We start from the raw sequence: 27,740 nt of genomic DNA, 5'->3' as shown, positions 1-27,740 counted from the left end.
TCACAATGCCCGACGCTCGCAGATGTCCAATCGGAATGGATCAATTTACATGGACGGCTGTCGACTGCCTTTCTTCCTTTGATTCCCTGCAACTCCGAAACCAGACGCAGAATCGCCGAAATCTTTTCCATTTCGGTAGAGATTTCACTTTTCTTTCTAAGTATCCGCTCCTCATTACATTTTGTCGTGTTTAAGTGCACGTTTTTAATCAAATCCTCCCCCCACCCCCCAATATTTCAAAAATAAACTGGCTTCTCACCCATAGAAGCAGCCCCAGCCCCAGCCCCTGGTGAATGTTCCATCGTGTGATGTCACAATGCCCAATGTTCACATATGTCCAATCGGAATGGATTCATTTACAAATGCCTTTGCAGGAGCCCCAGCCCATGGTGAACGTTCCATCGTGTGATGTCACAATGCCCAATGCTCAAAGGCATTGTTGCCATAGAGGGAGTACAGAGAAGGTTCACCAGACTGATTCCTGGGATGTCAGGACTTTCATATGAAGAGAGACTGGATAGACTCGACTTGTACTCGCTAGATTTTAGAAGATTGAGGGAGGATCTTATAGAAACTCCTGATTACATTTTGTCGTGTTTATGTACACATTTTTAATCAAATCCTTCTCCCCTCCCCCCCCCTCTCCCAATATTTCAAAAAAAAAAAACTGGCTTCTCACCCATAGAATCAGCCCCAGCACCTGGTGAACGTTCCATCGTGTGATGTCACAATGCCCAATGTTCACATATGTCCAATCGGAATGGATTCATTTACATATGCCTTTGCAGGAGCCCCAGCACCTGGTGAACGTTCCATCGTGTGATGTCACAATGCCCAATGCTCAAAGACATTCTTGCCATAGAGGGAGTACAGAGAAGGTTCACCAGACTGATTCCTGGGATGTCAGGACTTTCATATGAAGAAAGACTAGATAGACTCGGCTTGTACTCGCTAGAATTTAGAAGATTGAGGGCAGATCTTATAGAAACTTACAAAATTCTTAAGGGGTTGGACAGGCTAGATGCAGGAAGATTGTTCCAGATGTTGGGGAAGTCCAGAACAAGGGGTCACAGTTTAAAGATAAGGGGGAAATCCTTTAGGACAGAGATGAGAAAAACATTTTTCACACAGAGAGTGGTGAATCTCTGGAATTCTCTGCCACAGAAGGTAGTTGAGGCCAGTTCATTGGCTATATTTAAGAGGGAGTTAGATGTGGCCCTTGTGGCTAAAGGGATCAGCGGGTATGGAGAGAAGGCAGGTACAGGATACTGAGTTGGATGATCAGCCATGATCGTATTGAATTGTGGTGCAGGCTCGAAGGGCCGACTGACCTACTACTGCACTTAATTTCTATGTTTCCCTCTCCCTCTCCCACCCATCCCTCTCTCCCCCACCCCCTTCCCCTCTCTCCACCCGCCCCCTTCCTCCTACCCCTCTGTCCCTCTTCCATCACTCCACCTACCCCTCTCCTCCTCCCTCCCCCCCATCTTCCACGTCTCCCCCTTTCCCCCTCCACTCTCCCCTCCCTACTCTTTCCCCTCCCTCACCCCACCCCTCTCCCCCCCTCCTCCCCTCCCTCCCTCTCCCCACACATCTCTCTCCCCATCCCCCTCTCTCACCCCCTACCCTGCTCCCCTTTCCCTCCCAAATCTGTCCCATTTCCTCCTCCTACTCTCCCCTCCCTCTTCTCACCCCCCCCCCCCCCCTCCACCTGTGAGTTTGGGGGGTGGTTAATTTGAGTGTGATGCCGCAGCCCCCCCCCCCCCCCCCCCCGCAAACGCCATTGGGGAAACAGACCCAACGGGTCTGCACTTGATCTAGTACAATTTAAAATAATACATTTGTGCTTTATCCAAATATGATTGCCATTTCTTCAATTTTAAAGAATAAAAGGAATTCCTTTAAACTGACCCGTGTGCCTGGATCCACAATGATGGCATTTTTTTCTTCTTCCGATACAAGGATGCATGTACTGAAGGAGGATATTAACATGTTTACTACCATGTCGTTAGAAAGTATATCGAGCTTCTTCACCTCATCTCCTGTTACATTAATTTTGTTTCCGGAAAGTCCATATCTGGAAAATGAGTTGGGTATTAGTGCCAGTGTACATTCTTTACCTTGGATAAATTGAAATATTTGTTGTGCAGACATTACAGAAAATTGATGTTCATCTAATTCATAGTTTTTCATATTGTGTCAAATAGTGCTGTCTATGCTATCCCAGAGAGAAGTTTCAATTTTCATCCACTAGCACCACTTGGACTTGCATTAACCCATTGTAAGCTGAGGGCTTTTGTGGAGACCAGTGGTGGTACCCTGCCTTGCTGGAATTTCTTATGTTGATCTTATGTTGTTTCCGCAGGCTGACCTCGGAAAACATAATCTCAGCTAAATGGGACAGCTACCCGGAATTGAGATCAAGTTAGGCTCAACAGTAATAAAGAAATATATATATATATATTTTTTTCATTTGCACAGCTTCCAGCAGTCCTGTTAGTTGTGCTGCAGTGGTCTCAGCAGTAGATGGCACATGCAAGCTGTACCGTCACTTGACATTTTGGGTCCTACGACGAACCTGGGATCCAGATTTGCAGTTAAAGACGTTTTCCTCAGGTCACGATCTGGATTGTCAAACAATTCATCTAGACAAACAAATTTCCAACTACATTTCCAAAGCAGATTAAATATGATAATTTGAAGGTTGAAAGTTAATGTTATGCACAAAGCAGGTGGTGATAAATTGATTTTTTTCCTCTGTACAGAAAATTGTCCCACAAAATACTCCTATCTGCTGCATTACTTCAAAGCATTTGCAGACAGCTGGGCAGAAACCTTTCATTGGGCTGATAATGGGGGTTGTTCGGGCAGGTAAGAACAGAACATTTGAGGATAAACAGTAATATTATTAATCTGAAGTGAACATCGCAAGTGTATGATGGGCCATCAACATTGCTTTGGCCATTGTCCATCACTTCGCCTCATTATAACAAGCTGACTGAATGGGATTTAAAATTTAAATTTAACCAAGTAAAAATATATTTTAGACTGCTGCAGAGATTATTTGCTAGGTTTGATGCGTACCTTCTATCAGCATTTGCAATTTTCTGCCTCCTTTTCAGTTAATGAGAATGATCCTGGCCCTTGGAAGTCAAAAACAATGCTCTACCCAGCTTGCATTGCTGCAAGCCCAGACCAAAAATAACCCATGTGTTCCTTGTACTGAAGTTTGAATTCTAAAGAATACTTGTCAGCAAAACTAAATAACTGAAAACAGACTTTTAAACTGAGCAAATCTGTAAAAACTGTAAAACAGAACTGTGTAAAAGATAAACAAGTGACAGAGGTGAACAGGGCTATAAAGTATGCAGATCATTACACAATCATTAAAAGTTGACAGACATGTTTTACATTTTCTGACTTTGCGAGTCCAACAGCAACAGATTTGTCTATCCCGTCTGGCACATTTGGCAATTTAGAAGATAATCCTGTATGGCATCAAAGAGGAAGCTCCTTTTGATTTAATAGCTATGACGACATTCTGGTTTGTTTTGTTTTTCATCACCCTCAGGAAATTATCATAAATTTCACTCCAGTCATCTTCCCCCAAAGTAGTATACCGATAAAGGTAAAATGCACCAACAATGAGATACGTCACAATGATTTCAAACAAGACTATGACACTTTCTTTCCTGGGATTCTTATTTATCACCGCCATCATGTTAGAAGAGAGAATGGAATTTTAATTGTGTTATTGCCTTGAGGAACAGTGATTTGCCAATCAGTAGATCAACAAATAAAATCAAGATAGGTTATCAAAAATGGTGCAGAATATACTTAGAATTGCTAAAGCAATTTTGTATCCAAAGAGAAATCGTGAAAACGGAATCCATATTAACTTTCACAAATCAATTTGGAAAGATGGAAGTGAATGTAAATAATTATATGGCCATTGTTTCTCTTTTGAGAGAGACATTGATAAATGGTGGAAACTGTCACCAACTGCTCTAAATATGTGTTTACTGCAGATCCTGACCTCCCTAACTAATTGTATGCTTATAAAATAAAAACAGCTTCTTGCATAAATTAGTTGGCACAGAAATCATTCATACAGTTCAACCATTCTATGCTGGCATTTATTGCTTCACTTCAGCCTTTCCCCATCCTTCTTTCCCTAAGAACATCACCCTCTATTTCCTTCTCCCTTGTTTGTTTATTTAGTTTCCATTTAACGGCATCTAAACCAGTCACCTCAACCAGCCATGTCCTATCAAGTTACACATTTTTAACATTCTCTTCATTCCTTATTTTTGGGGTCTAGGCATCGCCAACAAGGCCAGTATTATTGTCCCAACTGCCCTTGACAAGGGATGATGAGCCATCTGCCCGAACCATTACAGCCGTTCTGGTGACGGTACTCCAAGGATTTAGACCTAGCGATGATGAAGAAACTGTGATGCATTTCCAAGTCAGGATTGTGTGCGACTTGGAAGGGAACATGCAGATACTAGTATTCATGTACACCTGAAGCCCTGGTGGTAGGGTGGTAGAACTCAGGGGTTTGTGAGATAATGTTGGGGTAGGCTAGAAGAACAATTGTGGTGTATTTTATAGATGGTGCACCCTGCAGCCTTTGAACGCTTTTGTGGGTAAAAGACTATTTCAGTCTGTGTCTGGGATGAAAATTAAGCAGTCTGTTTTGTTCTGGATGTTATCAAGCTTCCAAAATATTTTTGGAGCTGTACTCATCCAGTTAAGCGGCAAGTATTTCATCACAGTCCTGATTTTGTGCTGTTGTAGATGGTGGGAAGGCTTGAGTTTCTCACCAAAGGATGCCCAGCCTCTGGTCTGTTCTTAGATACACTGTATTTGGGTGGCTACTGGTCAATGGGATTTCTGGTCAACAAGACCTTAGAAGTTGGTGGCAGAGGACTCAGCAATGATCACACAAATGAACATGAAAGATAAGTAGTTAGAATCTCTCTTGGTTGTAGATAAGTAGTAAGAATCTCTCTTGGTTGTACAAATATAACTTGTCATTCATTTGCCCTTGCCCGTTGTCTAGGTCTTGCTACATGTAGGCATAGATTGCTCCACTTGCTGAAGAGTTGCGTGTGGAACTGAACATTCCAATCAAAAGCAAACATGGCCTTATGATGCAAGCAAAGTCTTTGATAAAGCAATCTCGGACCTACGCTTAGAAAACTTTGCGCCGGTGAGCAGGCTATTGATGAAGTACATGCCTGTTAAAACATCTCTATCACTTTACTCTTGATTTAAAGTAACTAGATTGGACTTGTCCCAATTTTCATGAGTGGTATTGGTTACCCTGCCATATGAAAGACATCATTAAGCTAGAAAGAGTGCAAAGACGATTGACAGGAATATAGCCAGGACTGAGGAGGGGAAGGGGCCTGACTTTATAGGGAGAGGTTGGGACTTTGTTCCTTGGAGTATGGGTACTGAAATGGTGACCTTGTATGTAACGGGGCAAAGAGAGAGAGTGAATGCCCATGGTCTTTTTCCACAGAGAAGAAGATTCATGGACTTGACAGCTTGGGTTTGAGGTGAGAAGGGAAATATTTGGGCAGTACTTTCCTCATACAGGTGGTGTATGCATGGAACGAGCTGTCAGAAAAAAAGTGGTTAAGGTAGATACAATAAGAACTTTTTGAAAGACACTTGGAAAGATGTAGGAAAGGTTTAAAGAGATATGGGTCAAACATGATCATATAGTACAAGCTGATATGGGCATCTTGGTCAGCTTGAATGAGTGGGTTGAAGGGCCATGCTATATTACTCAATGACTTTAATGTTGTCCAATTCTGGAGGTTTCCTGTATCCAGTCCTTACTTCATATGCATCCTATGTTGATGAGGATCTCAGGAGCAAGTTAAGGTGAATCATTTACTCATCCTGTGTCACAATATCACCAAGTTGCACCTCAGTTTTACACATGCCTGGTGCTGCTCCCAGCATACCCTCCCATACTCTTCATTGAACCAGACTTGATCTATTGGCTTGACGGTTAAAGTGTGGAATATACTGGATTATGAAGTTATGGATTGTGCTGGTGCATATTTCCGCTGCGACACCTATGGATGCCCACTTCAGAACTACCAGATTTTGATGGATATTTAAGAATCAATCACATTGGTGGACCTGGGATCACATATGGGCTGGATTGGAGAGGGAGGTTTCTTCTTCATTTGCCCAAAAGTAAAAATACGCAGATGTTGGAAAGCTGCAATATGACAGAATCTGCTGGAAATATCCAGCAGGTTTGGCAGCATCTACACAGAGAGAGAGAGAGAGAGAGTTAACGTTTCAGGTCAGTGATCTGCCATCAAATATTGTACTTTTGATTGCAAAGCTTAAATTATTAATCACGAACAATATTCCTACCATATAAAACTTGCAGCTCTTCACTTTAAACTTTCTGCCACATAAAATACCTAACCCTTTACCTAATTTTCTGTTTTCCATCCTGAAGCCTACTCGCTATCCAGTCCTCTGCCCTCTGTCCACCGAGTCAACACGTCTTAGTTAATCAATTGAAGGAACCCCATTGAAAAATCTTTCAACAATCCAGATTTACTCGATTAAACTAGTTAATTTCTGTTACATATTCAAAGAATTTCATGAGACCTGTATTTATTAAATCCATACTAGCATTATTTTACTTGTGAAATTCTTTGGCCAAAAACATTTTGTCAAAGTAGTCAGAATAATATTGTTTACTGCTGAGACTGAAATTAGCTAATAATTAATTGCATAGCAAATATTTTCTGTAGTTATTGCAACATTTTATAAGTTTAGGTGATAAGAGTTTGGTGTACTCTAGAGTATAGTCAACAAAAAATACTTCAAAATAAAGGGTGCTTTGCGAAGATATGGTGCAATCAAGCACATAAACAGATCTGCAAGGAATTAAGGGGTTGTCACACTATTTATATACTTCAAGATACCACAGATCAGAAATCATTAGTTATCCAAGACACAATATCACACTCAACGGTGTTTCCAGCAAGGCCATAGGCAGCAGGGAATGCATGTCCTTCACCCTCATCCCCATCCCCAACCATATTCGTACAAAAGAAAATAAAAAATAAATGGCCAAATCAAGCTCAGTTTCAATGCCCCTTCAGACGAACTTGCAGAAAAAAGCCTCCCAGTAAACCCTTTTAAGGGAAGGGAGGGTTTTGATTAAAGTCATTTAGTGAATGATCTATTAATCTAATTCACACCGACAAGTTTGTCTACAAAGTATTTTAGTGGTCTAGATGTTGCAACCTTATTAAAAAGTACTGTGCACGTTTAAGATATGAAATCTTGAATGGGATTCTCCAAAACAGAGAAAATGTGCTGTACTATCACCAGCACCAGCACAGTATATGCTGTTGAATGAAAGTCAGTAGCCTCACCTTATTTAGAAATCTTAAGTTAGTAACTAGATGTCACATGCAATCTACCGACTTAAGGGGAAGCATTGTGGAAAAGGATACTAATTTCAAAATACACAAAGCAGAGTAATAAACTGAATTTTGCTCACAGAACTTCAGAGGGGAAATGAAACAGTACAATACCAGATGTTGTCATCTTTTTTGAGGATGTGCTGGGACAGTAGTACCTAAAGTATTTGGAGAGACTTTTTCAATATCATACTAAACCAGATTGCTTTAAAGGGGGACAGCCAAACTATCTGAAGCATATTGCACACTAGACTTCATTCTACACTAGGGTTCCCATTCCAAAGTCGCTATTGTTATAATAATAATAATAATAATAATAATAATACTTTATTGTCATTGTAAGTGCATTATTATTATTATTATTATTAATATTGCACACCAGACTTCATTCTACACTAGGGTTCCCATTCCAAAGTCGCTATTGTTAGCATCTCTGTTCAGTTTTGACTCACAATTACCTCCTTCATGTCCTTAATTAAGCAATTCTTAGTAGTAAAACTGCACCATTTTAGCTCTCAAGAATGGGGAATCATTGCAAGAGGAGTTCAATAGGATCCCGACATATGAAACATTTTAATATTTGCTCCATATCAACAGTAAGCTCGTAATTGATCCTGGGAGCTGTATTTGGGAGACATATACTTAGGATGTTGATAATAAGCTTACTAGCCCTTCATATGAAATAACAAGAACAAATGTTTGATAGATAGCAACAATCTGCACTTTATTTTATAACTAGGCACTGGGCACATAGAGGTGGAAATATCTTCTGGTCATGCATAATGTATAGCTAGGTACTGAAGGTCCTCTATAATTTGAGAAATCCAATAATGTCATCTATCACTGTTTTATGGGGGGGAAAGTGATGAACGTGTTCATATCGCTATTAGTAATATTTGAATACATCCAAAAGCAGATGCTGCAGACGTTTCCAATGGTACATTGAAAGAACAAAAAACAAAGGCTGCGTTTCTGGCCATTTTGACCATGATTGGTTTGGCTTTAGAATTTCTAGTGGAAGATGGCAATCATTGCGCTTCCTTTCCTTGCCTCATCTAGGTTTGTGGATACATTTGATGGCACAATGGCAGATGAACCCAGTCTGCCTCTAGTGTCATCCAATATTCCTGCTTTCGCTTTCCTGCTTTTGTTCATTTTTATGAAATAAAGAAATGAACAGCCCCATTTCAAGGGGATTGATTGTTTATTGAGAGTCTACAGACTAAGCCTCAAACTTCTGGTTGCAATGATGCTGGTATGCTGCATATGCAGTGCAACCATTAGCTCACCCATTAATGTACAATTGTAGTAGACCAGAACTTAAAAGTGAATATCTTGCAGATAGCGCGTTTCAACACGACGTTAGGAGGTAAATAGGTCAGGAAAATATGAGTAAAATACACAGCAGATGTCAAGTGCGGTGGGAACAAGGCAGGAATGATGCTCTGGAACTAAGTCACACAGTTCCCAATGGAATTACTGAAACTTGATATATTTTAGCAGCCTGGTGAAAACACCAGCTAATCATTTCATGGTGCAGTTATTACACTTCAACATTTGAAAGAATCACATTGAAAAAGGTGAATAGGATATTTCAGATTATTTGATAAACAACAACTTATTTTCTAAAAAAAATACAACAGGTTTCAGTGGAACATTATATTATGATAGTACCACACCTTATATGTGAATGGTGAAAGAATGTACAATGATCAATGTCAGGTCGGTGCTGCAAGGAAACGTGACACTGGAGCGTTACGTTCACGGTGAAAAAGTGGAAATGAGCGATACACAGTATCGATAGTTGCATATTTTAAAACAAACAGACATATCTGAAATTTCAAACTTTGATTTTGATGATTTGAGATGAAGGGCAGGTAGTTATAGATTGGAGATGGATATTCAGAAAATCAGGGAGTTTTCTGTCCAATAAGGCAATGTAAGCATGAGACAGCACTTCCTGATGCACCAGTCCGTTCTCTGATTGGAAGATCTGCATATCACACCCCCAACAGTTAAAACTACTGGAAAGGGACAAATTCTTAACTTTAAAACAATTATGTTATTTTTAAACAGCACTTGCATTGAAACAAGTATTTTTAAAATGTCTCCAAGTGTTTCCTCCTTGTATAACAAAACTGTAAAATACATAGAAACAGTCATAAATATATAACACTGAAATATATAGAACTACAAGCAGCCTTGGGTCCACATCTAACGCGGAGGGTTTTAATATGCTGGAGAATCCCAAGTAATTTCAGCAGATTTCCTGTATAAGACATTGGTGAGACCGCATTTAGAATATCGTGTTCAGTTCTGGGCACCATGTTATAAGAAAGATTTTGTCAAGCTTGAAAGGGTTCAGAAAAGATTTACGAGGATGTTGCCAGGACTGGAGGGTGTGAGCTATAGGGAAAGGTTGAGTAGGCTGGGTCTCTATTCCATGGAGCGCAGGAGGATGGGGGGAGATCTTATAGAGGTATACAAAATCATGAGAGGACTAGATCGGGTAGATGCACAGTCTTTTTGCCCAGAGTAGGAGAATCGAGGACCAGAGGACATAGGTTCAAGATGAAGGGGGAAAATATTTAACAGGAATCCAAGGGGTAACTTTTTCACACAAAAGGTGGTGGGTGTATGGGACAAGCTGTCAGAGGAGGTAGTTGAGGTTGGGACTGTCCCATCGTTTAAGTAACAGTAAGACAGATACATGGACAGGACAGGTTTGGAGGGATATGGACCAAGCGCAGACAACTGGGACATTGTTAGTCGGCGTGGGCGAGTTGGGCCGAAGGGCCTGTTTCTTCACTGTATCATTTTATTTAACAGCTTTAAGCAAACGTTTGCTCATCCTTTACGATAAAGTAACTGCTATCTTTAAAGAAGGATGGGAATAGTTTGTAATATCCGCGTTCAAACTATGGAGGGCGTCCAAACGCAAACTGAAAACATGCTGTAAGTTTTCTAACACTGCTCCAAAGAAACAAAGTGGCTGCATTAGGCAATGAAACAATAACTTGACTCCAAACGCCCCGACAGTTTAGTGGAAGAACTGCTGGACAGCAAATACCTACAGGTTGGCGATGCCCGCTTTCCTGACGGCCGACGAAATCGCCTTGACAGCAGTACAGAGAGCGCTGAGAAGCTGGTTCAATTCCCCGGTGCCTTTCGCCTTACTGCCCTCCTCCAGCACGAAGCGGGTCACAGTGATCAAGTTGGTGTCAAAGGGAGCTCGGTCTGTCATGCTGCCTGGTTCAGCGCTGCAACGACAAGGGTGCACGGTGAAAGGAGGAGAGGCAGACACACACCAAGCTGGCTTGGGGAGGAAAGCTCACACAACACAAACTTCAGGGGGGAAGGAGGTGCCATCCACCTCAAAGATTTGCAGCCAGCCAATCGCCTGAAAAGCCAGCCCAGGAAAGAGGAGGAGCCCCCTCCACTGAGTACTCAAGGCAAAACATTCGGCTGGATCTGGGTGAAATTCCTGCAGAAATGGCAACAAATCAGTGAGGCTGCAGCTAATCCTCCCACTGGAAAATATCCTTGCTTGACGGATCTCTTGTGAGTTTAAAACACATCTAACCATATTTCTGCGATGAGTTGATGCAATTAAATACATGTCGCTATTATCCGCTATCATTTTGGAAAATGGTAATAACTGCATTCTGGTAGTTACTTTTAAACTGTGAAGTTGTCGAATTGTATGATTTTCTAATCGAGCTGGAACCTGGAACTGCCGACAGTTTAGTTTAAACCTCAGTCTGACACGTGCCCAAACCCCTACTGAGAGGCAATCTCCTAACGTGATGATGGCATCTTGCTTTTCCAACGACCACACTCCTTCAACTGCAACACGGGGCTTCCAAAGTGAATTAAAGTGTTTCCCAGTCCATAGGATGCGGTCCATTGAACTTTGGGGTTGGACTGATTTGTCAAATTCGGAGGAAGATACATCATGTCCAGACAGAAAAAGAAGAAAATGAAATCTGGCATTTGTATTGAATAAAAACGGAAGAAAATATGATCCGAAATGTGTGATCTGCCAGCACATCAGGCAGTTCTGTGGAGAAAGAAACAGAGGTAAAGTTTCAAGTCAATGGTCCTTCTTCAGAATAGAGTACAGGGATGCGTCATTGAACTGAAAGGATGACTCTATCTCTCTTTTCATTGATGCTGCCTGATCTAATGTGCACCTCCAACTTTACACAATCTCCAGTTTGTAACATTACAATTATTGTCATTTATAAAGTGACTTTCACTCTTGGGACTTCCCTCAGCATGAAGTGCTCTCTGAAAAGTTGTCATGAACTGTAATTTTGGATCTGGACACCCAGATAACAGATTCCCGAAGAGCACTGTAATAATGCCCATATAGTCTGATTTGGTCAACATGAACACAGAACAGGACCTTCAGCACAACTCGTCAATGCTTACCAAGATACTCCATTTAAGCAACCCCATTTGCCCATACAAATGCAAGACCAACTTGCAATTCCAACCCAATGCCACCACCAGAACAAGCCTTTATGGCAAAGTTAAGACTACATTTTTAGCAATTGTGGACTTGAATTGCAATAAATTACACTGGAAATGTGGCAGCTCTAGTGTGCTGCCTCAATGCAATCTTTTATTACATTCTTGTACGTAAGTATGATTGTGCCTATGTGTAGTAAGATTTTTTTTTTACTGTACTATACAAAAATGGAATTTCACTATACCTGGGTACATGTATGAATAAAGTTTCAGTGAACCATTAGGACAAACACTGCAAAGATAATGCTCAGGAATCTTATATTCTGAGCGTGAGGGTAATAATAATAATAATAATAATTTTTATTTATAGGCGCCTTTCAAGAGTCTCAAGGACACCTTACAAAAATGTAGCAAGTAGAGGAAAAACATGTAAGCGGAATGAAATAAATAGTAGAGACATGACTAGTACACAAATTAAAGACAGAATTCAATTCAAAATACAATATGAGGCAATTCAAGCACAGATGAAAAGGGAGGGGGACGTGGGGCTAAGGATAGGCAGAGGTGAAGAGATGGGTCTTGAGGCGGGACTGGAAGATGGTGAGGGACACGGAATTGCGGATCAGTTGGGGGAGGGAGTTCCAGAGCCTGGGAGCTGCCCTGGAGAAGGCTCTGACCCCAAAACTGCGGAGGTTGGACTTGTGGATGGAAAGGAGACTGGCTGATACAATACAATTTATTTGTCATTTGAACTCAAACAAATGTTGTTTCTGCAATCATACACACAAGAAAGAACAATTTACACAAACATCCATCACAGCGCATCTCCTCCTCGCTGTGCTGGAAGGCAAAGTCTTATCTCTCCCCTGCACTCCCCATTCGCCTCCCGATGTCAGAATCAAAGCCCCCCTGGCGGGCGATGGTAATTGTCCCGCGGCCATTAAAGCCACGCCAGTTGATGCAGGGCCGCGCTCCGGGTCTTGTTGTTGGAGCCCCCGGCGGGCGCTAGCTGTGGATCTGAGGGACCGTGAGGGTTGGTAGGGGAAGAGGAGGTCAGTGAGATATGGGGGGGCCAAACGGTGGAGGGCTTTGTAGGTGAGGAACAGGATTTTGTAGGTGATCCGGTGGGAGATGGGAAGCCAGTGAAGTTGTTTGAGGACTGGAGTGATGTGATGCCAGGATTTGGTGTGGGTGATGAGTCGGGCGGCTGCGTTCTGGACCAGTTGGAGTCGGTTGACGTAGGTGGAGCTGATGCCAAGGAGAAGTGAGTTGCAGTAGTCCAGTCGGGAGGAGATGAAGGCATGGATGAGTCTTTCAGCAGCGGGAGGTGTGAGAGAGGGTCTGATTTTGGTGAAGTTGCGGAGATGAAAGAAGGAGGTTTTAATGACATGGCGGATGTGAGGCTCAAGGGAGAGGGAGAGGGATGAGGTCTCTTGTTAATTCCTCAACCAAAAGATTCCACTTCTGACTGCAGCACTCCTTCAGCACTGCATTTTAAGTACAACTCAAATAATCAGGTGTCCATTTGTTGCTTTCTGGATGGTCTGGCATCTGGATCGTTCCGTAGACCAGAACGCGAGCTGCGAGGTCCAGGGTACAAGTGGGATGTGGAGGCAGATGCAGGGTTAGAATCTGGACCATCAGAGGTCAGGAAATGAATTCAGGGTCTGGGGTTCGTGTGCATTTCACATTCCCTTTAAATGCACTAGGTTCATCTGAGAGTTTATTAAACATTTGTGTATCATGTTAAAAGAGGGAAATAGAAATATGTTGGTATTAATAGGAGTAACTTCCAACAGTATGAAAAATCTCCGAACCTAACAAAAAGTCCCAAGAATTCCAGATTATCAGAGATTTACTGTATTAGGAATCCAGCAAGACTCATCCTTCACTGAAGAAGTGAAATGATTGGGCAACACAATTCAATTACTGGAAATACTATTTGCTTCAAAACAATTTTTTTACTTGCATTACAACACATTAAAGAATTACAACATTTGAGGATTTCCTAATTTGAGGAAGGACATCCTTGTGATTGAGGCAGTGCAGCGTAGGTTCACGAGATTGATCCCTGGGATGGCGGGACTGCCATATGAGGAAAGATTGAAAAGACTAGGCTTGTATTCACTGGAGTTTAGAAGGATGAGGGGATATCTTATAAAAACATATAAAATTATAAAAGGACTGCACAAGCTAGATGCAGGAAAAATGTTCCCAATGTTGGGCGGGTCCAGAACCAGGGGCCACAGTCTTAGAATAAAGGGGAGGCCATATATGACTGAGGTTAGTTGTGAATTTCCCTCCCCCCTCCCTCCCACTCCCTGCTCCCTGCCTCTCCCCCTCACCCCCCCTCTCTCAGCACCCCCTCTCTCTCCCACCCCTCTCTCTCTCCTCCCTCCTCCCCTCCTCTCCCCCACCTTTCCCCCCTCACCCCCCCTCCCTCTTCTCCCCCCCTCCACACTCCACACCCCTTGCCCCTCTCTCTGTGTCTCAGTCCCTCTCTCTGTCTCTGCCCCTTCTATCTCTGCCCTCACTCTCTACCCCCGCCCCCCCCCCCCTCTCTAAACGTGACTGTAGGTTGGGGGCTATGCGTCAGTAGATAGGGTGGTTATGGGGTAAAAGGAGCAAATTAATAATATTAATATAATATCAAGGGGGGTAATTAGCGTGAGTGCGGGGGGGGGGGGGGGGGGGGGGGTAGTTAGTGTGTGACGCTGCATGCCGCCTCCCCCCCCACAAACGCACGTTGGGTGAACAGACCCAACGGGTCTGCACTTGGTCTAGTTTTAATATAAAAAAAACGAATCTAGCATCATTGTCCAAACAATACAGACATAGGAGATATCTGTAAGCTTTTTCATCATAGATAGACACAAGATGCTGGAGTAACTCAGCAGGGCAGGCACCATCTCTGGAGAGAAGGAGTGGGTGACGTTTCAGGTAGAGACCCTTCTTCAAATCAGTCTGAAGAAGGGTCCCGATTCGAAACGTCACCCGTTCCTTCTCTCCAGAGATGCTGCCTGCCCCATTGAGTTACTCCAGCATTTAGTGTCTATCTTCGATTTAAACCAGCATCAGCATTTCCTTCCTACACAAAGCTTTATCATCATGTTGGGCACTGCTCCAGAGGCAAGGGAACTGGTGTTACAGCACAAACAAGTTCTTCAATATATCAAAAAATGGGTGCAGCTGATTAATTGCAATCTGAGACAAAGTGAACTGCTGAGATTCATAACATCTGGAATTTTACCAAGAGTATATCAGATGAATGGGAATATAAAGTAGTTTAAGCTGTGGCTGAAAAGCATTCTTTGTTTTGGGTACCTAGGATCTCATGAGATTCTGCAAAGCCAACACATTTGATAATGAACACATTGTGATCATTTGGGAATGACTCAGCCTTTATAATGCAATCACATGGCCATCTATGTTCATTGAAAGCAGATATTCTAAAGTTTCAAAGACAACTTTAAAATGATAAGACTCAGTTAAAGAAGATTTAGAGTTGCTAATAGTTCCATTTAGATTGACACTCAAACCCAGTAGTACCCTCCGAGTTATTCCAGCATTCTATCTTCGGTTTAAACCAGCATCTGGTTCCTTCCAATGCCAGTAGTAAAATGATTTACTGTAGGAAATGTGTAAGAAGGAAATGTAGATTCTGGTTTAAACCGTAGGCACAAAAAAGGCATTTCACTTCAAGGTGGTGGTCAGGTGGTACACGATAATGTGGAATTCCCTGGCCAATATCCAACAACTCAGGCAAAATGATCAAAACAAATTATGAAAATGATGCTTCTCTGCTACCTAGACTAATTTCTCACTTTCACATTTCTGTTGAAGAGCCCCAGACCTGAAACATTAACTGGTTCTTTTTCCTTTGATGCTGCTTTACCTGGTGAGTTTTTCCATCATTTTCGGTTTACATTAAATAAATAATTGGTTCTAATCAAATGGACTGCTCTACCTCCCACATTATAATACTGACTAATGGGAATTGTGAAGGGATTTTTCTTATTTTAACCACAGCCTCTTATGTATCAGCTGTTGATTGCCTCATCTTCCAGAAAGAGACTATTTACATAACAATTACGACCCTAGAAACGTTTATATCTTCCTCAATCAGTTTATTCTTTCAAAATAAAGAACCCCTCCAATACAAGATATAACTACCCATTAGTATGGAACCCTTATCCCAAGCAAAAATTTCTATGTAGTTTACAGGAGCATCTCAGTCATTAAAATTCCACAATTTCAGTGCTTTCAAAAATGGTTAATGGGTCAATAACATGATAATTCACACCTCCTTTTTTCCCTTCTGTACTATACTGTCAAAGACTACAGGATGTTTTTGAGTTATATAACCCCTGAATAATTCCTAACATATATATTAATTGTTTCGGAGGAATTGCGTGTTATTACTTGCGAGCGGAGCACCAAGGCAAATTCCTTGTATGTGTACATACTTGGCCAATAAACTTATTCATTCATTTATTCATTCATTCATTCATTCATTCATTTATATCAAAGAGAAGGGGAGAAGGAATGGGTGAGTTTTCAGGTTGAGACCCTTCTTCGGACTGAGAGTCAGGGGAGAGGTAAACCATAAACTATATGATGGGTACAAAGACCATGTAAAGTATGAAAAGGACAGATCAAAGCAGACGATGATCAAGGAAATATACAATGGTTCATTGTTGGCTGAGGGGAAGGTGACAACAAGGCCTACAAACAGTAAAATTCATCAGAACAGTGAAACTAGTTAGAGAACTAGTGTGGGGGAGGCACGGAGAGAGAGGGAAACATAGAAACGTAGAAAATAGGTGCAGGAATAGGCCATTCGGCCCTTTGAGCCTGCACCGCCATTCAATATGATCATGGCTGATCATCCAACAGTATCCTGTACCTGCTTTCTCTCCATACCCCCTGATCCTTTTAGCCACAAGGGCCACATCTAACTCCCTTTTAAATATAGCCAATGAACTGGCCTCATCTACATTCTGTGGCTGAGAATTCCAGAGATTTACCACTCTCTGTGTGAAAAATGTTTTTCTCATCTCAGTCCTAAAAGATTTCCCCTTTATCCTTAAACTGTGACCCCTGGTTCTGGACTTCCCCAACATCGGGAACAATCTTCCTGCATCTAGCCTGTCCAACCCCTTAAGAATTTTGTAAGTTTCTATAAGATCCCCCCTCAATCTTCTAAATTCTCGCGAGTACAAGCCGAGTCTATCCAGTCTTTCTTCATATCAAAGTCCTGATATCCCAGGAATCAGTCTGGTAAACCTTCTCTGTACTCCCTCTACGGCACGAATGTCCTTCCTCAAATTCCTCAGAAACGAAGGGTTACTTGCAGTTAGAGAAATCAATATTCATACTGCTGGGTTGGAAACTACCCAAGCGAAATATAAGGTGCTGTTCGTGCAATTTACATTTGGCCTCATAATGACAATGGAGGAAGTCCAGGACAGAAAGGTCAGTATGGGAATGGGAGGGGGAGTTAAAGTGTTTAGCAACCGGGAGATTGTGTAGGCAAAGGAGGACTGAGCGAAGGTGTTCAGCGAAATGATCAGACATGGTCCACCAACACCATCTCCCTAGTTGAGAAGGCACAGCAACGCCTCCACTTCCTTCAACGGATGAGGAGAGCTGACCAGCCCCCCCTCTGCCCTCACGACCTTTTACAAGGGCGCCATTGAGAGCATTTTTACCAGCAGTCTCTCAGTCTGGTATGGCAGTTGCTCTGCTGCTGACCAGAAGGCCCTACAGAGAGTGGTGAGGACAGCTGAGAAGATCACCAGATCACCCCAACCAGCAATCCAGGACCTATACCCTTCTCGCTGTCGCAAGAGAGCAAGCAATATTATCAAAGACACCACTCACCCAGCACACAAACTGTTCACCCTCCTACCTTCCGGTAAGCGCTACCGCAGCATGCGGAGCAAAACCACCAGATTCAAAAACAGCTTTTTCCCTCAGGCCATCAGACTACTCAACACACTTAAGTAAATTCCATGAACAGTACCCAAACAAAGACAACAAACTGTGAAAATAACTTTGGCTCAATGTCTCCAGTACGGAATTTGCACTTTTTCTATATTGCACCTTTCATTGTTGCACCCTGTTTAAAATACCTCAAAGGTTTTGCTACATTTTGGCATACTGTGAATATTTTAATATTTTAAATAATGTATGTCTATTGTCTATTTTTATTGGTATGTTGTCTGTCTGTGTTTTTAATATTACTTGCACATTTGGAGTATGGCGAAACGTAATTTCGATCCTATGTGTAACTACTGTTGCATAATTGAATTGACAATAAAGTTACTTTGACTTTGACTTTGACCCTGTCTGTGCTTGGTCTCGCCAATATATAGGAGTCCACACCCAGAACATTGGCAACAATAGATGAGGTTGGAGGAGGTGCAAGTGAACCTCTGTTTCACCTGAAAGCACTGTCGGGGTCCTTGGACGGAGTCGAGGGAGGAGCTATAGGGACAGGTGTTGCATCTCCTGCAGTTGCAAGTAATTGTTTATTATTTGTAGAGCTTGTAGACAACATCTATTGCCCTGCCTTCGTCAATCTGCTTTGTCACCGTTTCAAGAAACGCATCAAATTTGTTGGGCACAATATTCCAGCCACAAGGTCATGCTGACTATGGAATGGTCTTGGAAATATAAGCACTAGTGAGATGTTGTCAATGTCTAAATCCCACTTGATTGCACTGTCGGTAATACCTCTCATCACTTTTCTGCTGATTGAGAGTAAACTGAAAACTGTAATGGCCAGATTAAATGTGTACTTTTTGAAGACAGGTTGCTCCTGGGCAGTTTTTTTATATTGCTGCATATTGTTGTAACTGTAGCTTCTTTAAAGACACAGTTTAGATTTGCAATTATATTTAGGTATTATAGGGTGGCCATGTTGGTTCACGGAACCAATTCTGGATCACTCAGCAGATCAGATCCATTGGCAAATCACTTTGTCAGAAATGAAAAATGTCATGAAAGGTTGAGTCAAGAGTGTTTGTTGGTCAATAGACAATAGACAATAGGTGCAGGAGTAGGCCATTTGGCCCTTCGAGCCAGCACCGCCATTCAATGTGATCATGGCTGATCATCCCCAATCAGTGCCCCGTTCCTGCCTTCTCCCCATATCCCCTCGACTCCGCTATTTTTAAGAGCCCTATCTAGCCCTCTCTTGAAAGAATCCAGAGAACATGCCTCCACCGTCCTCTGAGGCAGAGAATTCCACAGACTCACCAATCTCTGTGAAAAAAAGTGTTTCCTTGTCTCCGTTCTAAATGGCTCACTCCTTATTTTTAAATGCATTATTCCTTATTCATATGCATTGAATATGAACAGGAACAATGACATTCTTGCAGGTACATTTGGCACAACAATAAATATATAATAAATCATTATTTATTTTAAGTAAACTAGACCACGATAGAGCAATCATTGTAGTACAAGTCCATAGAGATTCAGTGCTGATGTAGAATTGTGGTTAGGGTTCTGCAGGGTGGTCCAAGAATTTGATAGTTAATGGAAAGAGGCAGTTCTTGAAACTGGAAGAGTTAATGGGCTCCTGTATCTTCTTCCTAATGTGTGGTTGGGGTGGTGTGGATCTTTAACATTAGCTGTTTCTTGAGGACTGAGTCTTACAGTGCAAGAGCCCTGTCTCTGGGGTGAAGATCATCCAAAATTGCATGCTCTGATACTGCTCCTACAATCACCAAATGCATTGTTGTAGCTGTGTAGGCATCCAGCTCTAAGGCACATTAAGAATGAATCCTATTTTATTCCTGTTCGGGTTTTTTTTGCCAGATTTCTGCTTTCCAGTAAATCAGCTGGCAGAGGTGAGAGGATCTTGCGGAGGTAGATGTGTGGAATGACATACAGAAATGCAGGAGGGAGGTCAGGGATTGGATAGGACAGGAGACAGGAAATTAAACTGGGAAAAGATGGAAAATCAGTAATAAAAACAGTAGCGAATTGGAGTGAGGAAAAGATGCACACCTGGAGTATTGTGTGCAGTTTTGGTGTCCTAGTTTGAGGAAGGGCATTATTGCTATTGTGAGAGTGCAGCGTAGGTTTACAAGGTTAATTCCCGGGATGGCGGGACTGTCATATGGTAAGAGAATGGAGCGGCTGAGCTTGTATACTCTGGAGTTTAGAAGGATAAGAAGGTATCTTATTGAAACATATCAGATTATTAAGGGTTTGGAGAGGCAAGAAACATGTTCCTGATGTTGGGGGAGTCCAGAACCAGGGGCCACTGTTTAAGAATAAGGGGTAAGCCATTTATAGACAATAGGTGCAGGAGTAGGCCATTTGGCCCTTCGAGCCAGCACCGCCATTCCAGGTGATCATAGCTGATCATCCCCAATCAGTACCCCGTACCTGCCATCTCCCCATATCCCCTGACCGCTATCTTTAAGAGCCCTATCTAGCTCCCTCTTGAAAGTATCCAGAGAACCGGCCTCCACCACCCTCTGAGGCAGAGAATTCCACAGACTCACAACTCTCTGTGTGAAAAGGTGTTTCCTCATCTCTGTTCTAAATGGCTTACCCCTTATTCTTAAACTGTGGCCCCTGGTTCTGGACTCCCCCAACTTCAGGAACATGTTTCCTGCCTCTAGCGTGTCCAAACCCTGAATAATCTTATATGTTTCAATATGATACCCTCTCATCCTTCTAAACTCCAGACTATACAAGCCCAGCTGCTCCATTCTCTCAGCATATGACAGTCCCGCCATCCCGTGAATTAACCTTGCAAACCTACGCTGCACTCCCTCAATAGCAAGAATGTCCTTCCTCAAATTAGGGGACCAAAACTGCACACAATACTCCAGGTGTGGTCTCACTAGGGCCCTTACAACTGCAGAAGGACCTCTTTGCTCCTATACTCAACTCCTCTTGTTATGAAGGCCCATATGCCATTCGCTTTCTTCAATGCCTGCTGTACCTGCATGCTTACTTTCAGTGAGTGATGAACAAGGACCCCCAGATCCCGTTGTACTTCCCCTTTTCCCAACTTGACACCACTTAGATAATGTTTAAGAAGGAACTGCAACTGCTGTAAAATCAAAGGTAGACAAAAATGCTGGAGAAACTCAGCATCTATGGAGCGAAGGAAATAGGCGATGTTTCGGGTCGAGACCCCCTTCTTCAGACTGATGTGGGAGTGGGGGGGGGGCGGGGGAAGAAGAAAGGAAGTGGCGGAGACAGTGGGCTGTGGGACAGCTGGGAAGGGGAGTGGAAAGAAGGAGAAAGCAGGGATTACCTGAAATTGGAGAAGTCAATGTTCATACTGCTGGGGTGTAAACTACCCAGGCAAAATATGAGGTTCTGCTCCTCCAATTTACGGTGGGCCCCACTCTGGCCATGGAGGAGGCCCAGGACAGAATGGTCGGATTCAGAATGGGAGGGGGGGGGGGGGGGGGGGGTTGAAGTGCTGAGCCACCGGGAGGTGTTGGGCGAAGCGATCGCCAAGCCTACGCTTGGTCTCACCGATGTAGAGCAGCTGACACCTAGAGCAGCGGATGCAATACATGAGGTTGGAGGAGGTGCAGGTGAACCTCTGCCGCACCTGGAAAGATCATTTAGATAATAATCTGCCTTCCTGTTTTTGCTACTAAAGTGGATAACCTCACATTTATCCACATTAAACTGCAACTGCCGTGCATCTGCCCACTCACCCACCTGTCCAAGTCACCCTGCATTCTCATAGCATCCTCCTCATAGTTCACACTGTCACCCAGCTTTGTGTCATCTGCAAAATTGCTAATGTTACTTTGAATCCCTTCACCTAAATCATTGATATATATTGTAAATAGCTGCGGTCCCAGCACCGAGCCTTGCGGTACCCCTCTAGTTACTGCCTGCCATTCTGTAAGGGACCCGTTAATCCCAACTCTTTGTTTCCTGTCTGCCAACCAATTTTCTATCTATGTCAGCACTCTACCCCAATGCCATGTGCCCTAATGTTGCCCATTAATCTCCTAATTTAGAACGGAGATGAGGAAACACTTTTTCCCCACACAAAGAGTTGTGCGTCTGTGGAATTCTCTGCCTCAGAGGGCGGTGAAGGCCGGTTCCCTGGATACTTTCATGAGAGAGCTAGATGGGGCTCTTAAAGATAGCGGAGTCAGGGGATTATTTAAAGGACCAAAATATTGGGAATTATCGCGTTTGCTCGCTGAATTTCATCAAAAGTAAGTCAATAATGCCTTACTTTTGATGAAATTCAGAGAGCAAACGCGATAATTCCCAATATTTTGGACCTTTAAATCTCCACGGCAAATGTCCGCTGTTCACTTCCACTGGATTGGCACCTTCAGCTCCCTCTTTAATTTACCTTAGTTTCTATCTTTTTTTTTTACTGTAAATCTAGGAAGCTGTGCCTCACGGTCACCCCGACTGGCACAATAAATTGCAGATCAAAACCTGGCCATTTTCTATGTTTTAAACGGGTGGGAAAGTGCGTGTTTTCCCATCCACTAACATGTACCGGATGTCTAGCATGTCCTCCACTTGCGATTTTCGGTCACGTGGGTGCGGATCTACGCTCCAGTGACCTTTCGTGAAATCACCCTATACACAGGTAAAATGGTTGCAATATTGTTAGCGGTACAGTGGGTCGAGGATACCAGGCCTTTAAGGACAGTTATTTGTTCAGATTCAAGTTTAGCAATAAAGAGTTTACAGCACAGCCATTCAGACAGTAGGCCAGACATTTTGATTGAAATACAACAAACACTATTCCGAATTCAAATGATGGGGCATACAGTCATATTTTTATGGGTACCAGCACACATTGGCATTAGCGGAAACGAAATGGCAGATAAGGTAGCAAAAGAGGTAACAAAAAGAAGTAAGATTGATTTAAGTATTAACATAGGTAAAACTGAAATCAAAGACATTATTAAGCAAAGACTGAAGGAAAGATGGCAAAAGCAATGGGAGGAAGAGCGGAAAGGACGGTGGTTCTACAGAGTCCAGAGGAGAGTGGGAGAAATGAGATGTGCAGGAAAAAACAGAAAAGAGACAGTAATTTCAAGAATCAGATTTGGACACACTGGTCTGAACAGTACACTTTTTATAATAGGCAAGCATAATACAGGCAGATGTGAATACTGTGGGCAAGAAGAGACAATAGAGCATGTCATTATACATTGTGAGAGGTATGAGGATGAAAGAAGACAAATGAGTGAACGATTCAGAAAAGAAAAAGTACAATTTGATTTAATAGATATTTTACAAAATAATTCATATAAGTGCTATCAAATCCTAATGCTTTTTCTCAGGGTAACCAATTTGTTTGGAAAGATATAGGTTACTAGTATATAAGTTATAATGTTATTTGATCTACACTCCATACCAGTTGGTGGCGGTAATGCACTAAAACGTTGTTTGCCAACCGCCAAAAAAAACTACATAGAAGAAGAAGGAGGAGAAGCAGGAGAAGCAACCACCTGCCCTCACACCTTCTCCCTCGACTCCATCCAGGGACCTCTAACCTCATCTACTGCATCTGTGGTGTTCTCGATGTGGGCTCCTGTACAGATTAGTCAACAGTGAATGGGTGATTGCCCAGAAACGTTCCTTCTCTTTCCCTCCCTCGATGCTATCTGCTACATGACCTGCTGAGCATCACCAGCGTTCTCTGCATTCATTGCCCTGTGAATAGGAGCAGCATTCGTTTTCAATGCCTTACCACACCCCGCAAACTGCACTTTCACCTCTCCCCTCCATATTCTGCTGCCAGGCGAGGGCGTAAGGGCTTCCTAGTGAGACGCGGGGTGATGACGGGGATGCGTGGAGCTGGAGGTGTGTGTGTGTGTGAGAGAGGGTGGGCGGCGGGACCCAGCAGCCGCCCCATGGGCGGGAGTTCATTGTTGTTGCAATCAAAGATCTTAGAGCAGGCTGCTCCAAGGGCTGCTACAGGATCTTTGGTTGCAATCACGTTAATCAGGTCAGTGGCCGAAGCAACAGCGGCGCTCGATGCCGGCCTCAGGGCGTCCCCTACCCTTCCGGGATTAGCAACGTAGACTTTTGTTAACAACGCTGGATTGTTTGTAACTTTAAAACGAAGAATAAAAAGTGAGGATATGCGCAATGCAACACTCACGTTGCAATATCTCGTTGGAAATGTTTCCAGTTTCCTCTAATAATAGACGATAGTGTATTCTACTGGTAGTGTTTATTTCATGCAAAATACATAATATTGAAATGTTAGTGTGCACAACAAGTCCGCTTGGATATACAAGAAGAATATCCTGCCCTGGAAATGTACACGAGTAGAACTACCCAATGCCACGATGTGGCGCTGTCATGGTTGCTAACATCACGGATGTGTCTGCATAAAGTAATTATGTCTCGGGCAAGTACACTGCTCCGAGCAAAAGGTTATGGTAACAGTTAACTTATCCAATGACTGGAGCAAAAACCAGTGTTGGGGGAAACTCAGCGGGTCGGGCAGCATCTGTGGAGGTAGAGGATAGTCGAGACCAAATATCCTATAGCAGAGCTCTGCTATAAGATCTTTGGTCGAGACACTGCCCCAAGGGTCCACTTACCCACAGATGCTGCCCGTTCCTCCAATCTGTGGGATCTCCATCACCACTGCAGTTAACACCCAATACAATTAGCAGAAAGTTTTGACCTCATTAAACAGAGTATAAACGGTTGTGTTTCGAATTGCCAGCTCTCCTTTTTTTTAAAAGAAGTTGTGGATAAAATAATATTTCCACACTTCCAATGCAGTTGCTGCACCGTTGAACAGATTCGTGGACTATAACAATTGTTTTTTATATGTTGATCATTGCTGTTTTAGTCAATTTGATTTGGTATTTTATTTAGTGATTCTTTACTTTTAGAGTGAATTTAATCAGTTTAGGACAAGCACAATTAGGTTTAAACGTAATTTCCTTCAGCTGTTTTAAACGTTTTTATTTAGTAGTACGTGAAATGATGTGGCCCTTTTGCTGACCGAATATCAAGTCCTAAATACAGGATCTCATTTAAACATAAAGGCAGTCCCGGCCTTATGAAACATTCCATTCTTGAGAACTGCTTGTAACCCCAATTTTACGTCAGTCGGAAATGAACCAAAATAATTTGTGGGCGAGGATCACAGAAATGACTGAGGCAGGAGAGCAAGCAGGCGCGGGAAGTGTATTCGCTCCCATCCCGCCGAACTCCCAAATCCTCGGGGAAATACCCTGCTCGGCCCTGAACAGACCCTGCAGCAGCCCGCAAATCCACCCTCGCACAGACCCGTGCGGCACAAAGGCGCAGCTATTGCCGCACAGCGCCAGAGATCCAGGTTCGACTCCAACCTCGGGGCTGTCTGTGCGGAGTTTGCACGTTCTCCCTGTGTTCCGGCTTCCTCCAACGTCCAAAAGATATGTGGTTAATTGCTCCCAGTGTGCAGCAGAGATCTTATATCGTAGGGAGTGGATGAGAAAGTGTTCCAGCATGGAGCCAGTGCGTACAGGTGGTCTTGTAGTTACGGGTGTAAAGACAGAGGGTCAATCAATGAAGTATGAGGAAAACAGAATAGAGTTCGCTCGATGACAATAGGGACAGTTTCGAAATTAGTGTTTTTGATGCACGCTTTGTAACTTTTGGTTTCTTTGTGCACACAGGTTTAAAGCCACCTAAGAAGCTAGAACCCAGGATCAATTTACAAGAACCCTTTTTTGTTACTTAAAAAAGAATCAAGAAATACTTATCGAACTGGAGCATTACTGGTATTTGCATTTTTAAATGTTGACTGGACTATTGCTCCTTTGTTCCAGCTATGAATGAAAATACAGAGTCAACTCTTGACCCCAACAAAGATGACCTTCCTCTCATGGCCAATACTAGTTTTATGCTGGTCAGACATTACGTGTTAGATCTTGCAGTTAATTTCGACAGGGAAGTCATCAACGGTACCATTGTCCTTTTCCTCGAAACCAGCAAAGTGTACAACAAACCAGCCAATGCCGAGGGAGCAGGTCGGCACCCTTCATTGCAGGGATCTGTTGAAACTGGGCAACTCGGACCTTCATGCAGTCTCGCTTGTGCATGCAAAGATAAGATGAGCAATCTAGCTAACTACGGTGATGGCAGAGTTACCAATGTTAATAGTTGTAACCATAGCAACAATGAGTGGGCTGGAGGGATTTCTGGTACAAGGGAGCACTGCAGTGATGGGGATGATTTTGTGCTGGTGTTGGATTGTTGCGATCTTATGGTGAATAAAGTGGAGGAAGTGAATGTTGTTGCTACAGCAGGTATTGACAAATTGATCCGAATAGACATGATCAAGCCAGAAGATGGCATTTATTCTCACGGGCTGCAGAATGATCTCCAAAGTAGCATATTGGATGCGATTCTAGGTTTAGCAGCAGAAGACTGGCAGGAGCAACATAATTATTACATCCAGTGCAGCAAAGCACCTGGCTATAGTGAGCTCCAGTTTCAAACTGACATGTGGAGCCTGAAAATAAAGAAACCAGGAGTACAAAGTCCTAAAGACTTTCCTCGAGTATTAAGGATCTGGTATGAAACAAAGCCAGAAGGTGGTTCAGTGAAATGGACGAAGGATCAAGTTGGCAGGTTGGTTACTTTTGAATGCATGATTCTTTAAAACTTGTAATTGAATTATAATCTGTGACATATGATGTTTTGGGTACTGTAATTGATCACTTAATGATGCAGAGCACAGGCTGTATTAAATAAAATATCGGAAGATAATGTGTGTATGAGGTAAGGCATTTATTATCCATTCAGCACATTGCTATTTATTTTAACAATCTTTAAAGGATCACCTTTTTCTTTTAGGATTTTTTTTTAAATTAAGATGTCTTTAAAATATGATGGGTTGCTTAACTCTTTAAATTTATTTGACAAATAATACAGGAATTTTAATGTAACAGTCTTTGGCAAGTACTGATGCATTGCCAATTATAGTATAACATTGACACAAATTACTCATAATATCAATTGCATTCACGGGCTTGGTTGGATAGCAGATGGGCTGAGACATAACATGTTTTGCTGTCTTGATTCTTCAGAGCTTGCATGTGTGAGTTTAGTGTGCATGGTGCTGGTTGTAATTATGTTCATCGTGCAACTCTGTTTAAAACCTTGCCATAGTTCTTAACTGGAACTGGTCTCCATTTTGTTGAATGAAGAGGAATTCTGAACGGCATACTTTTCCTGTGACTTTGCTTTCTGCTTTCTCAGTTTCATGTATCTCAAGGTGAAGAATATTAGCAATTGCAAATAAGACTTTCCATTTTGTGTAGTCAATGTTAGCTTAGTTAGGAGCAGAGAGAAGCTCACCCAAGTGTGACTTAGCCCTAGCCATTAGGTTTGTTCCCTCCACAATGCCATATTTTCTACTTACCAATGCCATTTATTTTATGATAATTCTTGGTGAAGCTGTCAATTTAAATACAAACTGGATGGTTTTATCCTCTGGCTGCATGCTGCCTAGGAACTGGACAGACTTTTGACACTGTTTCCACATATGGCAGCAAGAATATATTCATAATCTCTAATTCAAAGAAGAAAGACTAGTCTTTTGTCCTGTGGCTTTGTAATGTTTGATACCTTGCTTTCATTGAGCAATTATAACTTTATCATTGAGCTTGAATGGTAAATATTACAATCTTTTTGACACAGTGGAAAGTAAGATTATTTATTTTACCAAGTGATGTGATAATCAACTGATTCAAGCGACATGTCTGTTATTCCTTTGTACTCCAGTTCAGTTGCTTAACATACATGTTCTATAAA

General features: G+C 42.5%; 2 protein-coding genes across 5 annotated transcripts in view; one reads left to right on the top strand and one right to left on the bottom strand.

Annotated features, from left to right (window-relative positions):
- The window catches only part of LOC129695721 (fructose-1,6-bisphosphatase 1-like), a 34,419-nt gene extending 10,621 nt beyond the window's left edge, over positions 1–23,798 (bottom strand). The window contains exons 1-3 of the mRNA XM_055632924.1: positions 23,665–23,798; positions 10,547–10,732; positions 1,912–2,077 (exon numbers count right to left, since the gene is read on the bottom strand). Coding sequence (XP_055488899.1) covers positions 1,912–2,077; positions 10,547–10,732; positions 23,665–23,702 — 390 coding nt within the window. The 5' untranslated portion in view covers positions 23,703–23,798. The remainder of the gene's footprint in view (positions 1–1,911; positions 2,078–10,546; positions 10,733–23,664) is intronic.
- An 11-nt stretch (positions 23,799–23,809) lies between these two features.
- aopep (aminopeptidase O (putative)) overlaps positions 23,810–27,740 on the top strand; it is a 166,854-nt gene continuing 162,923 nt past the window's right edge. For 3 of the 4 annotated variants that reach the window (XM_055632918.1, XM_055632916.1, XM_055632919.1), the window contains exons 1-2: positions 23,937–24,050; positions 25,598–26,555. In XM_055632918.1, coding sequence (XP_055488893.1) covers positions 25,753–26,555 — 803 coding nt within the window. In that variant the 5' untranslated portion in view covers positions 23,937–24,050; positions 25,598–25,752. The other variant, XM_055632917.1, reaches the window with a different exon arrangement.

This window comes from Leucoraja erinacea, chromosome 3, assembly GCF_028641065.1.
Source record: "Leucoraja erinacea ecotype New England chromosome 3, Leri_hhj_1, whole genome shotgun sequence".
NCBI lineage: Eukaryota > Metazoa > Chordata > Chondrichthyes > Rajiformes > Rajidae > Leucoraja > Leucoraja erinaceus.
The sequence above is the reverse complement of the archived record's forward strand: the minus strand, read 5'-3'. Positions and strand labels throughout refer to the sequence as shown.